At 39.1% G+C, this 14,508-nt stretch overlaps 1 protein-coding gene across 1 annotated transcript in view; it reads left to right on the forward strand.

Annotated features, from left to right (window-relative positions):
• LOC149070441 (uncharacterized) overlaps window positions 1-14,508 on the forward strand; it is a 236,875-nt gene that overhangs the window by 147,233 nt on the left and 75,134 nt on the right. The window contains exon 3 of the mRNA XM_089250182.1: window positions 6,903-7,088. Coding sequence (XP_089106308.1) covers window positions 7,007-7,088 — 82 coding nt within the window. The 5' untranslated portion in view covers window positions 6,903-7,006. The remainder of the gene's footprint in view (window positions 1-6,902; window positions 7,089-14,508) is intronic.

A 14,508-nucleotide genomic window follows, 5' to 3' on the forward strand; every position in this document is an offset into this window, starting at 1 on the left:
ATTCAAGTCAGGTGAGAATGCTGACCATTCCATACGGGTTCTATCCTCAGATTCAAGGCATTCGTTTACGATGTTTGCTCGGTGAGGACGGGCGTTGTCATCCATAAACACAAATTCTGTGCCCATGGCACCCCGAAACAAACGTACATGTTGTTTCAGAATGATGTCCCGATAAATTTGGGCTTTCATGGTTCCGCTGTGAACATGCAGATCTGTTCTGGAACCCAGTATAATTCCACCCCAAACGAGCAATGCTGCACCACCGTAACGGTGTCATTCAATGATGTTGTCTTGGTGGTAACGGGTACCTGGCGTTCTCCATATGAAAGTCCGACGTGAATCAGACTGCAAGCTAAACCTGGACTCGTCGGAAAACATCACACAAGCCCACTGTGACGATGTCCACATTGCAGGTTCTCTACTCCAGGCTAATCGCTGCCGACAGTGAGTTGCCGTGAGCGGAACACATCTGACAGGCCTGCGAGCATATAGGCCAATATCTCCCAAAACGTCTGTACACGGTTTGCCTTGAAACTGTGGTACCCGTGGCTGCAGATAGCTGACGAGGCAGGTCGGATGCTGTGCTCCGTCTGCTTCTTTTGGCAGTTACTGCCAAATACCGGTCTTCATTCGGCGTTGTAACTCGGGGGCGACCTGTACCGTAACGTCTACTGACATTTCCGTTATCTTGGAATCGTTGCCAAAGCCTAGAGATGACACTTTGGGCAATTCCAAGTTCCTCGGATACTTCCATCTGAGTACGCCCACATTCCAGGCGGCCGATAATTCTACCACGTAAAAAATCATCCACATGCGTCCTCTGTGTCATAACTATTCGCTTATGGCACTGAGCGCCTTACAGAACTCTTGTGAACAATTTTACTTTTTTGCCACCATTCCTTATATACCCCCCTCTTACACTCTCGTCATTGTGACGTACTATCGGCATCATCTGGTGGCTTCCTGAAATTTGCATATCATTCTTGCGGATGTGTGTGAGAATTCTACAGGTGAAATTTTTACTTTAGATTTCGATTTCCGTGTGATTCTGAATTATTCTTAATTTATGGACATGAGTGTAGAATTTTTTCTACGCTTTCGAAATATGTGCTTAGTTTGCGTGTAGGACTCGCAGAAACTTCACAAATCCGGGTTTTTTCAGACTTGACGCATTTTTTTCCCATAATCAATCATCCACCACAACTCGAAAACGGTTCGAGATAGGACAGAGTTGGTAGGTTTATTACCTCCCTTTCGTTTGGCGGAATAAGTCGGATTCACCCTTTATGCACAAATGTATTTGAAATCGAAATTTTGAAAGAAATACAAAAATTCAAAAGGAATGTGGCCTGGAAAATCTAAAATTCGTCAAACCACTAACTATATTTTATCCTCGATGTTGGCTCTGGTAAAAAAAAAAAGAAGTCACCAAATTATAGTTCACTTCGCTTATAGAATCATAGCCGATCTAAGGTACGGCAGGTGGGTAGATCATGCGACTGAGAAACCGGGACAAATCCTGATAAAAACCGGGACATAACCATCGTTATCCATTCTTGAAGTCTGTATTTTCATCTCTAAAAGAAATAATTCTGGTTTTCTTCATTTTCATCTGAAAGGAAACAATTCTGGAATTATAAATTTTTCTCCGGGAAAGAATAGTTCTGGGATTATTTTTTTTCATGGGAGGAGGGATTCTGGATTTGTTTCTTCAATAAATTCTGAACTTTCATCATTTTTGCAATTCTGAATTTTCATAAATATTCTGGAGTTATTTTTTTTTCTTTTGGCCTTTCTCTGAATTTTCATCAATTCTTAAAGCATTTTTTTCTGAATTTTCATCAATTCTGGAATTATTTTCTGAATTTTCATCAACTGTGGAATTATTATTTTTTCAATTATTCTTAATTATCAAGGATGCTTGTGAATTACTTCTTTCATTTATTCTGAATTTTTCTGAGTGCTGAAATTCTCTCTCCGTCTATTATTTTTCTTATTTTCGATTCATGGATTCGGAATTTTCATTAGTTGTCAGACAGTTTCTTTCGTTAGAGCCTAATTTTAATTGGTTTTGGAATTACAGTAAAATCCTTCTTAATGGACACTATTCAGATGCTATCACCCTTCTTTTACGGCCGGATAATAATTTCCCCTTGTATAATAAAAGTATACATTTCAAACCCCTGACTTACGGTCACTCCCTCTTTTACGAACGATTTTATTTTTTTTTATACACCGATGTTCGTAGAAGAGAGGTTTTTTACTGTATTTCTTTCTTCAATTCAAAAATTTCTCCAGTTCGAAATCCTTTAATTTTTTTCTTTGTTTTTGTTTATTTACATTTTAAATATCTACTGTGTTTATCCCTCATTCGACTCTATAAAAAACAGTAAAACTGCAATACCTTAAAAAAGTAGTTTATGACGGAAGAAAAATGATAATAACGATATAAGACAGCAAGGATCGAAGTTTTACGAAGCGTGAACTTTTCTTACTAATTTATCTTCCATCCATTTTTTTTTTCTTTTTCCGTGTCCGGGGCTCCAAAGTCATTTTCTTCCCGAAAGGCTTAAGTTCGTGGCAAATTGCGCGAAACCAATTTGTTACTATTTTCGTGCCTTCTTCCCTTCTGGAAGAGCACTTTTATTTTCTTCGTAGGAGCTCGGTGTCAGGCTATCTATACCCGCTGAAATGAACGTGTTGAGCTCTTCCTTTCTCAGCTGGATAAGAAAGAAATTGAAGTCGACACTAAGAAACACTGCCCGGGTGGGCAAAATTGAAGTTCATGCCGCTATTTGGATATGGCGTCTACGAATGGCATTAAAGCGGTTACAGTGTCTTTTTTATCGTGCAGGTGCTGGATGTGTGCTCCCTGAATTATTCTGTAAACACCGATTCCGTAATCCAACCATGAGGGATGCGTCGCGTCACTATAAAATTTGATGAAAAGCATTGACGATGAGTACCTGCAGCTTTATCATTCTCCTCCGGAAGAGTTTTCACGAGGTGTATGTACGGTTTAGTGGTAGCACCCTCCCTTGACTGACTTGATTTACCTGACCCTTGATTTATTTATCGGTTATTCTAGTATTTAAAAAAAGTCTCGTCACAGAGAGCAGGAAGACCTCCAATACGATACTTACATATACACGAAAATTCAATCATCTGTCACTTAAATTTGTAATATGGAAGACAGATAGCAGCAGTGCTCGAATACAGAACACCCATAGCTCTGACATCACACAACCTCTGGAAAAAAAGTATTTAATAATGAGATGAGGAGACGAGATGAAAGAAACGTTAATTATGAACCAATGAATGTGCGTGAACAGAATGAAATGAAATTAAAATAAAATTTTCAGATTCATGGAAACAGCATGTTAAAATTCGACAGAACAGATATAGCTTTAGTTTAATTCAAAGTAACGACGGAAAACAAAAGTATAACGTTAGAAAAAATATTTAGTATTAGGTTTGCTAGGGAAAGCGTATATATAATATTAGCTGATTGTTGATAAGGCCAGAATTACACTACAAAAGTTTTATTAAAGTTCGGTTATAAAACTTGAAAATTGCAACCAATAAGCCTGTCGGTTAGATTTGCTCGAATGTAACCGGTACGTATATTGGTTGCATTTTCCCAGTTTCATCCAACAGCTTTTACGAAACTTTTATGATGTAATGCCGGCCTAAGTCATTCAAGTGCTTTACGAAGTCAAATGTCTCAAAATATGGCTGAAAGCAAAGAAATTAAGAATAACTGAGAAATTGAATTTTCTGGATGTTATACCGAAACTAATATTTGGAAAAAAGAAGGTGATTTGTCTCCTCTGGGAATCGAATGTATTTGTTAGCGCACTTGCCCGGTGTGCAATAGGTGTGCACTAGCCCGGTGTGCTCCTCGATTCCCGGAGGAGACAAATCACTTTTCTTTCCGAATATTAGTTTCGGCATAACATCCAGAAAATTCACTTTCTCAGTATATTTTGGGCCGAAAACATACCATCTCTTAATTAAGAATAACGTCAATCAAAGAATCGAAGCATTTTGAAAGATATGAAAACACAAATGCAAGAGAAAGACCCGAATCACTGAGTTCGCTCACGTTCGGGAGGAATTATATCCCCGTGCGAGTTAATAAGGACACACACGTCATCAAAATATGCAAATGAATGAGAGAATCCTCTTTGCAAGAAATGAACATTGAATGATCAAAATATCCTTCGGTTAGGTTAGAGAGTATGTGGCACAACCGTGGGAAACTCCTTTTAAAAAGATGAGGATTGATTTGGTTTGGTCATCGTGGATTTTTGGTCTCACCCTTTCAAATTAAATACCCGAGTTTTTTTTGTTTTTTTTTGCTTTTTTTTTGGCTATTTCTAATAGTTCAGTCATGTGGGATTGTTCTAAATGGTTTTGACCGTTACATTTTTTATTAATCAATCTTTCTCTTCCATTTTTTGTGTTTTCGCATCTTTTTGACGAGGATGCTTTGATTGACGTTGTTTTTAATTTCTTCAAGCTTAGCAATATTTTGAAATATTTCGGAAACCACTTTAATGGCTTATCAAAAATCACTTTATTTAGCTACTACTACTAAACCATACACGCACCATATCCATATTCCTGTGTGGAATTTCTAACGAATTGGTACATGTTTGAATGTGCGTGTCCGTGTTGTAAATCTAACGTAAATTTTGTTTCTGCAATACTTGTTATGTATTGTGAGGCCATCAATTTTTCTAACTATGAGCGAAGTGTAGTCATTGAAGATTTTACCTATTACTCTCTGTTACCTGATTAGGCCCGTTACTCTCCGCGGCAGCTAATACTAGTGAACATCCTTTTTATGAATGTTGTTATAAACCAAAATTTTTCTGAGCATTACTTTGTTGGAATATTAGATTATTTTTCTTAGCAAACTTGTTAAATTCCTTAAATCTTTTTTTAAATTGGTACTTTTGTTTTCCGTCGTTATTTTAAATTAACTGAAGTTATATCAGTCTAATCCAAAAAAAAAAACAAAAAAAAACAGCTGTTTTTTTTCATAGGTCTGATATACAGTACATATAATATAACTTTATTTCTATTATTTTCATTTCAATCAGTTCATTCACTGGCTTGTAATAGACGTTTCCCTTCATCTCCTCAGTCTCCTCGTCTTACTATTAACTACTTTTTCCAGGGATTTTAAATACTTTAAGACCACGTATATATACAGACAAGACACCTTCTGGTATTTCGTTAGGAATCGCCTTGAGTAATTCTTACGAGTCGCGTGTATATTATAGTTTTAGACAATTGCGACATATCGGCTGATATAGGAGGCACAAACACACCGAGTCTTTAACAGAAACTCACTCAAAAATAACTTCACCGGTGAGAGATGCTAACCCTTTCAGACCCAGTACTAGCACAAACGTGTTTTTTTTCTCGCTACAGATATTCTTTTTGAAAACTTCAGAAGGTGTTCAGCACTGACTTCACCGACAAAGCACCTACAGACCTTGAAGTCAGGGCTGAAAACTCCCTGAGGTTTTAAAAAGAATATCTACAGCAAGGGTGCTCAACCTTTTGGGGAGTTTGGGCCACTTCATTGGTTTAAAACGTGTCGCGGGTCACTCAAGTGATCAAGTAATGCACCGCGAGCCTCTTAAGTTACCCGAAAAGGTGCCGTGGGTCGCTCAAGTGATCTATAAATGTGTCGCGGGTAGCTTTAGTGATCTGGGAGTGTGCCCTTAGTTAACTTTCACAAAATTAGGTTTGAGGTCACAAATCACATCAGATGATTCCGAGTGCCGCAATTGGCCCACGGACGATGTGTGTGTGGGTTGAGAAAAAAGTAACCCCCACGTTTGTGTGAACCTAGGGTCAGGGTCTGAAAGGGTTATGTGGGGACGCGTGGGTATGGCCACAAATGTTGAGAAAGCTGACAGCTTCAACCTACGAGATCCCGAGGATCTATCTACCTCATATATTTCTCAAATTTTTTAAACTATAAATTTATTATAAAATCACTACAAAATGTCTCTCGCCAAACGATTGCCGATGTTCCAACATGTGCAGATACACTCGTTTTGTAGTGATCTGTTTGAAAAAGAAAAATAGCCGTTGCATTTCTCCGTTGCCATCTTATCGAATACGAGATCACTGTAATTTCGCGGTCGAAAACCGGAACTAAAAATACTTTGAGAGATGGTAACATTAAACGCGATCGCCATGGCTCGAATGTCGCAGCTGCAAAAAAATGCTTTACCTTTCCGTGCATTTTTAGACACCCTGTTTGGTGATGAGGAACTTCAACTTCGTTAACAATACCGATAGTTGTACAAATCGGCAAAAGCTCGTGCATTGCTTATAACCTACTTCACCAAACACCAACTCTGGCCATATCGCTATATTGCAATTCACTGCCATTAGTGAGATGGGTTGGAAGTGAAGGTGCTGTCTATCGGTGGTCGCCTCGAGTTCGTTTGGGAAAATATCTTATCGATATCCTCCCTTGGGTTCGAACCCGGGACCCTGACAACAACCTTCACGATGGTAGTCGAGCACCTTACCACCATGCCACTCGGGCACCTTGCTTATAATCTCTCACGCATGAATATTTCCAGCTCGCTCGGCACGATGGCCTTCACGGAGTTTGGACGATGGCCCTTGGAGCCACGACTCACATGTCGAGAATCACAGGTAGTCGATGAAAGTTATCCTCAGACCTGAGAAACGGCAGCAATATATGCTTCTTTCAACACCAAAAAACACGTCCTGGACACATGTATCGATTCCCGGGGATAAAAGGAATGCGATGCAGTAGCCAATAAGACATGACCATTAGATGGAATCGTGATGTATGCGTAACAGTATTGCATTGTCCTGAGAATTCTATCCTCACCCTTTTTCAGTGCCATCGCCCGGAAGCAGAAGAAATCAAGGAATTCTCGACGGAGGATAAGGAAGAGAAGACGCAGTAAAACACAGCCATCATTCTATTCCTCCATCTTATTTGATGGCAGTGGCGAAACAGCCTCCCATCACTCCGGACACGTCTAGTGGTGAGGGACTTGACGAGGACACATCATCCCGTGCAGGTGAGTCTCGTTAAATTCAACTCATTAGCGGTTTTTGTTTTTTAATTATCAAGTTATCAGTGTATACAGTAGTTCCTGAAAGTCAAGTTAATACCGCTGTATAACGTTCCGCCGATCCCTTAAAGCACAGAGGTTCCCCCCCCCCCCCCCGCGTCGTGACGGTACAATTTTTACAATTTTGCTGGTTAAACTAAATTTCGAAAACCAAACATTTTGTTACTAAGGAATATTAAATAAGCGTTTTTATATTCAAAGCAAACAAAGGGTCTTGGGTTGTGGCTAAAAACGGTTAGGAACCCTTGCTTTAGCACAAGGGTTCCTAAGCTTTTCTAGTCACGACCCAAAACTACCACGACCAGCGTCCCGAGCCATGGGGTTACTTATTTTTTGAAATTAGTGAAACCAGTGAGGCAATAAGTGAATTTATAAAAGTACTCAGGGCTCCCACTTGTTCTACTTTTCTTACATTTCCTACTTTTTTGTAGAACGTCCTACTTCTGTCCAACTTTCTTGGTTTTGTTTACTTTCCAGTTTTTATCCTACTTTTCCTACTTTTTTTTTACCAAATTCTATCAACAAAATTCATGTAATTGATTTTAATTGAGGAAGGAATCATCGATATATTGAAAAACATTTCAAACGTTGTAGATTGCAATTAATGATTCTGCCGAAGCAGATATTATATCGTTTTTAAGGTTACTTGGAGGTGGGGGTGCATGTGGACCATTTTGTTTATTAATTTTTGTTTTGCTTAGTTTCAAGGGTTCAACAAGCGGAGTAGTCATTAAAAACTTCTGTCTGAAAGGAAAGAATAATTTTGTATCTACTACTTCATGTGTGGTCTTGGACAGTAACTAACATTCATCATTTAAAATCATGATCCACATTTTATGTATAGGTAAAACAGCAGTTTGTATTGCAAAGCAGTTGGATACATAGCCCTATTCTAGATTTGTAGCATTCAATTGTCTTCTGTATTTTTAGGGCAAGCAGAAGTATAAACAATGTTTACTAAGCTAAGCAAACGAAAGTGCTTCATTTGTCAAAAACGATTACACTGGCATTGAACAGTAAAATGTCAACAAATCCCTTTAAAAAAATGATGGACAACGCAGTAAAATCATCCGGTTCTTCATCGGATCTTGTACACATTTTACACATTTCGCTCTGTGCTTTTGGAAGTGGTCTTGAAAGAGCGTCATTCTTAAAAAACTTGCGTGTCTTTTCATAATTTGCTATGCATTGCCGGAGAGAGTTGACAGACACTGTACTTTGGAAAAAAAAAGACTCCGAAAAGAATATAATTTATATTGTGGGGAGAGGCAGAAAAGAATTATTTGTGGGTGCTAGTACCCTGGTTTGGCCAAGAATTGTTTTTGTAACCAAGTCATTTCTGGTTACAATTCTAAAAAATATCTTAGATTAACTACACCCTAGGATATTACTGAAGCAGTTTTCTAAAGCCATGAACATTACTCCAAGGGTTCTTTACAAATACAAATACAACGCCACAACAGGCAAATTGCCCAACGAAGTGGCTGAGTTAAGAACATCATGTATCCCCGAGCCATTTTTTGGAGGCCCTACCTACTACTGCTACACCACACATGCACCCCACCCCCGTGGAATCCCCAACGAATCTGTACATGTGGGATGTGCGTGTACGTGTAGTGAAACCTGACGTGAAGTTTTTGTTTCTCTGTAATGCTTGTTATGTGTAGTGCTGCCATCTGCCACCAGTTTTTCTAACTATGAGTGAAGTGTTATGATTGAATGATTTATCGTTGTAGGACTGTTGCTCTCTGTGGCGAGACTTTTTAACGGGGAGATCGGCTTCCATTTGCGCCTTGAAGTTGGGAGCCACAGAAAACCAACTTCAGCCGACCACTGTTATGAATGTTATTTCAGTGGTTTTCTAAGAACGTGCGTGAGCGCGTGTGTGTGTGTGTGTTACTTCAAGCTGCTCTTTAAAAGAGTTTTTAACCATTTTCTACTTGCGAGCCGGTGAAATTAAGGAAAATTCCCTAACCTTCTGACTTGTATTTCAAACTCCACTATAAAACATAAGAGGAATATCGTTTGGCTGGTACCTCTGCTGCAGGGCTATTGAATAAAAACAAAACTCTCTTATAATGTCTTGAGTTAAAATTGGTTGTTGGTCTTAAACCGGTGTACACTATAAAAAAAAACAATATGCGGTTATCAATATACTGTATTGTTTATATTGCAGGAGTTCTCTACACATGGGTCGCGACCCAAACTTGATTCGCAGGAACTTCCGAAATGGGTCGTACAAATCCACTGACAACCAAGGATTCTTAAGCTATGGCTCACAATACAAACTTGATTCGCACTGGCTTCTTGAATGAGTCGTACAAATCTAATTACAGTTCTGTTGTGGAAGAGTAGGTAAACTTTGAATAATTATACTCAAAAAAAAAAAAAAAATCACCAACGAAAAAGGCAAACGAAAGGAAATCACGAAAACTCCTTATGCATTTCGACACGCTATGGGTGTCGTCTTCAGAGGATAAACTATCACGCTGATTGAGGATCCCACTTGATCAAATCTTAACTCTCGGTTGCTCAGTTGGAAAGAAAAAATATACGTCTGTTCACGTCAAACGTCGTGACCAAAATTAAGGCGACTGGATAAGGCTATAACCGAAATGAAGCTGAACGCGTGCGTGTAAGTCTTCTATAACATCCTCATTGGGGATGTCCAATCAGGAAATTTTGCTGAAGAGGGGGATGGGGTCAAAAATGGCTCAAAATCTGCTGATGTATACTTGAACGGACACTTAGAGCTATAGCCACTGGAATAAGGTCCTTATCAAGACACCTACTTAGTGCCAGTACTTAGAGCCAGGACCGCCCATACGAGACGCTGGGCCCGATACGAAAATAATAGCGGGGCCAGAGGCGTCTTATATATATTCTGTGGGAGAGGAGGAATCGTCATCCGAAAAATTTCATACATTATAACAAAACGTACACGAATGCTGGAAAATTTTCATACAAAAGATATAGATACAATTAAATTTCAACTAACAAACAAATTTAATGAAATTATTTTTACAAAGAAAAATTTAGATTGATGAAAGAAATAATTTCAAAACCAATTAAAATTGAGACCTAATGAAAGAACTTGTCTGAGAACTAACGGTAATTCAGAACCGATGAATCGAAAATTAGAAAAATAACTAACAGAGATAATCCCAGCACCCATATGAAAATTCAGAGTAAATGGAGGAAATAATTCCAGACCTGTGATAAAAATTCAGAAAAAAAACCAGTCTATATTATATTATATATCAAAAAACACTTCAAGAATTGATGAAAATTCAGATTAAGCAGAATAAAATGGAGCAAATAATTCTATAATTCATGAAAATAATGAGTAAATGAGGGAAATACTTCTGGAATGGATTAAAAATCAGAATAAATGAAAAATAACTCAGAATTGGCGAAAATTCTGGATAAATGAAAGAAATACTTTTCCAATTGATGAAAATTCAGAATTCCATAATTCACAAAAATTGAGAATTTACGAAATTAATTATCACTACCGTAAGTGCGAGGCCCCCAAAAAACATTGGGCTCCGTGCGACCGCACTTGTCGCATATCCCTAAGGGCGGCTCTGCTTAGTGCACGGATATTGCTTGAAGAATCCCTTAAAACAGAGGTCTTCAACCTTTTTCTGGTCGCGAGCACTGCCTGTACCCATCGTCAAAAGAGGAGCACCCTCACGGCAAGTTTGACATACGAATGTACGAAATCAGGATCATTTCAATCCTTGTATGTAGCTGGTACAAAGTGTTAATTAGAACGTTGATCAAGTGCTCGCGGGGGGCCATTCTGGGGGGCGGGGGTTTCAAGAAGCACCGTGGTGCTCGCAAAAAACGGGTTGAAGACGCCTGCCTTAAAACATGGAAATTACTTCAACGGTTTTCTAAGGACATAGATATCACTCCTTTTGGCTAAGGTTCACCTTATCAAAGTGGGAGGGGATATGTTTCCGGCTTTCTGAAATCATTTACATAGAATTAACAAGAGTTGAAGTAAAAGAAGCCGTGACACATTAACAGGTACGTTTTTTCGGGAAGTGACTTAACGAATTGTTTATAGTTTAATTTGCGCCTTGAATTTCGTGATGAAGGTGTTGGAAGCACGGGTTTATGTTTCGAGAGTCACACTTTCTATACCAAGTTTCTCTCATGGCGAGTAACGTGCAATGATGCATCGCTCTCGTATCCCTTTCTCTATAAACTCGTGCCACGTTTTTTCGTGAGAAGATAGATACATGGCCACACGCACACACCATGAGCGTCGAACATTCATTATTTGTTTGTGTTATTGTCTTTTTTGTTTGTTTGGCTCTCGGAGAGACAAAAATAAGTTTCGCAATAAATTTCCGTAGAAGTTTCATCTTTTTTTGCAGTATTTATTTTTCCAAGATCATGACGCCTTCAGCGTGATGATGATTGTGCAGAAATTCGTGCGTGCATGCCGAAAAGACTTCATGAGAGACCTTTCTCTCTCTCTCATTCATTCTTTCTTCTTCTTTTTTTTTTTCCTATGCTGTCGACAGACGTGACTGTGACTCATATTTGAAGAATTGTGTCAGTTGAGCAATAAGCTGCTAAATCTCGATGCTGCCAGTGCGCGTATGGGATTCATCGCGATTCATCAAAAAAATATGGGATGGCGGGGAATGGCATCTACAGGAAGGGTTTCGGAAATAACACTACCGTGGCGGCATATCCATCATCCCATAAGCCGATTTTTTTTTTTTTTTTTTGCATGAAATTCCGTGTTTTACGGCTTCATTGCACACTGAAGCTTCTCTGTTGATACCAATCTTCGGCTTTTTTTCCCCCAGGAAGCACAGGGTTTCCAAAAGTAGGGATCTGGACATGGGCGTACGCAGGATCGACCTTTGGAGGAGACATAAAAGGCTTGGGGGGGGGGGGAGAATTTCTTCCCGAGAAATTTTGAGTTGCTACTCTTCAAAAAGCATTTAAATTAACTAAGATTGGTTAATATAGCATAAGAACTGCATTTTCTGTCAGTATTAAAAATTTTTTCACTGAAATGTTATTTTTCTTTAATTTTTGGTCGGTTTGGGGGGGTCACAGGCTCCCTGCGTCTCCCCCCCCCCCCGGTTACGCCTGGACATGGAATATAATCCTAAGTTTAGTATTATGTTTATGAATCTCTAGATCGGGGGTGGGTCTTCAACATTTCAGACACACATTGCGGGCCAAATTAAAATTTTCCATGAAGCCTGCAAGCAACCCAATGATACCGTGGTATTCCCCGTTATTAAACAGAGTTCCCTAAATTATTGAACACTTTCTTTTGCAATGAAATTATTTCTTTCATTAAATTTGAATTTTCTTAAGTTTTGAAATGATTTCTTTTCGATTCCGATTTTTTTCAAATTATTTCTTTTGTTAATTCACAAATTCTGTAATTGTCTTTTCATCAATTCCGACATTTTTTTTCATGAATTGTAAATTTTAACTAATTAAAAAAATCATCTCTTTTACAAATGCTTAATTTTTTTTCACGAACTATTTTACTTTTAATAATTCTGAAATTATTTATTTTAGTGATTCTGTAGCTGTTTTATCATCAGCTATAAATTTTCATCTATTATGAAATTATTTTAAAATTATTTTAAATCATTTTTTTCATTAAGGCGTTTTTGACATTTCTGTAAATTCTTTAATTATGGATGCCGAATTTTGCCTTTCGAAATATATTAAGTCATATGCCTTAACAAGTGTTTTGGCTCCGGTTCCCCCGAAATCGTTACTACAACCCTTCCAATGTATCTAATGCACGGCATTACTATTGAATCTGGGAAGTAACTCACAGTTCTAAATACAGCAATACAGATCCCAGTGGCGAGATCTCTTTCATGGTTTTTTTGGAATTTAATCGTTTTTCTATCTTAAATAGCTATTTTCTCGAAATGGTCCTTGGGCCACAGCAAAAAGCTCCGAGGGCACATTTCGCCCATGGGCCATGGGTTGAAGACCCCGCCTCCCCCCTGCTGCTCTAGGTCATAGTTTCCCAAACTTTTTGTTCCATTTTTTACCCCCTTCTTCAAAATTTTTTTTCTCTTCTCCCCCCATAACTCATTCGAACCAATAGGATCCTATGTTAAACCAGCAGCTTCCATCGCCCACCAAGGGACGATATTGACCACTTTGGGAAACACTGCTCTAGGTGATTGGGTCATTGTGTGGCTGATAAGACTTTCGCCTAATAAATAATGTTTCCTAACCCTTTCGAAGCCATGGTCCATTCTGGAACATATTTTCTTTTCATGACACCCCCCCCCCCAATCTAAGAGGAAGTGATTTTCTTTTTATTGTATTGAGTTTTTGAGTAAATTTCCACAGAAAAGTTTTCTAAAGGAAAAACTATCTCCGGATCCCTGAGCTAGAGCTCAGTGAACTTATCTCTAGTGAGGTGGGGGGGGGGGGCAGGGTTTCTGAAAGATCTTTTCCTTGACCGTGTCAATATCATAGACCCTAGAGTAAAGTGATGTTCTGGGGAGCATTGTAACAAATTTAACATGTAGTACATGACATGACCCCTATGGACATGAGGCTTTCCAGGTCCTGCCTGGATGGGTTTATGCGTTAAGATTGCTCTGGGTACTTCTTCTAGATTCTGAAAATAGTCACAATTTTCCCGCCATATTTCTCTTGAGAGAGCTTTATTTCTTCACATTCGAATTTTTTCGCAGCTCTCTGTGGCTCCCTTAGTCACCTATCTGGGTTCCCTACCACATAGGCGGTGATAGACTTGGGAGTCTGGGGGGGGGGGACAAGGCCATTATTGCTGGGGGGGCACGATGATGATGATGTCAATTCATATATGCATGTATACATTAGATCAGTCGACTTCACCTTTGACGCTGCCCCCCCCCCCCGTATCTCCGCCCATGCCCTACCATTTGATTTTCACCCGTGGCCTCCCCTAAAATATCTCGAGAGCGCAAGGGAGGTTATATAACCTCAGGTTTAGCAGCACTGGCCTAATTGACCAAAGAGGTTTAGCGAGTTCGACCCCCACCACAGCAGTCCTTTTCAGAATTTTTCCTGACGTAGGAGTACAACTTGTGGAAGAGAAATGGTGGCATGACAACCACACCTTTGTGCTAAGATAGACAACCTTTGTTAGTGCAGAAACCTCTCAGTGAGAGACATGGCGGAAAAGCCAATAATATCCACTGTAATCACTCCTCTACCATTACTTAACTTACATGCACTTCGTACGCATTCCTCTGCAGAATTTCTAACGAATCAGTACATGTTGGAATGTGTATTAAGAGTTGTATGTGTGGCTTTTAACGTATTTGTGTCGTCAGAGTTGTGCTTGTTTCGTGTTCTTGCTGGTGCT

This window comes from Pholcus phalangioides, unplaced genomic scaffold, assembly GCF_987345545.1.
Source record: "Pholcus phalangioides strain wild (caught in Gottingen) unplaced genomic scaffold, Ppha-v1.0 ptg000022l_1, whole genome shotgun sequence".
NCBI lineage: Eukaryota > Metazoa > Arthropoda > Arachnida > Araneae > Pholcidae > Pholcus > Pholcus phalangioides.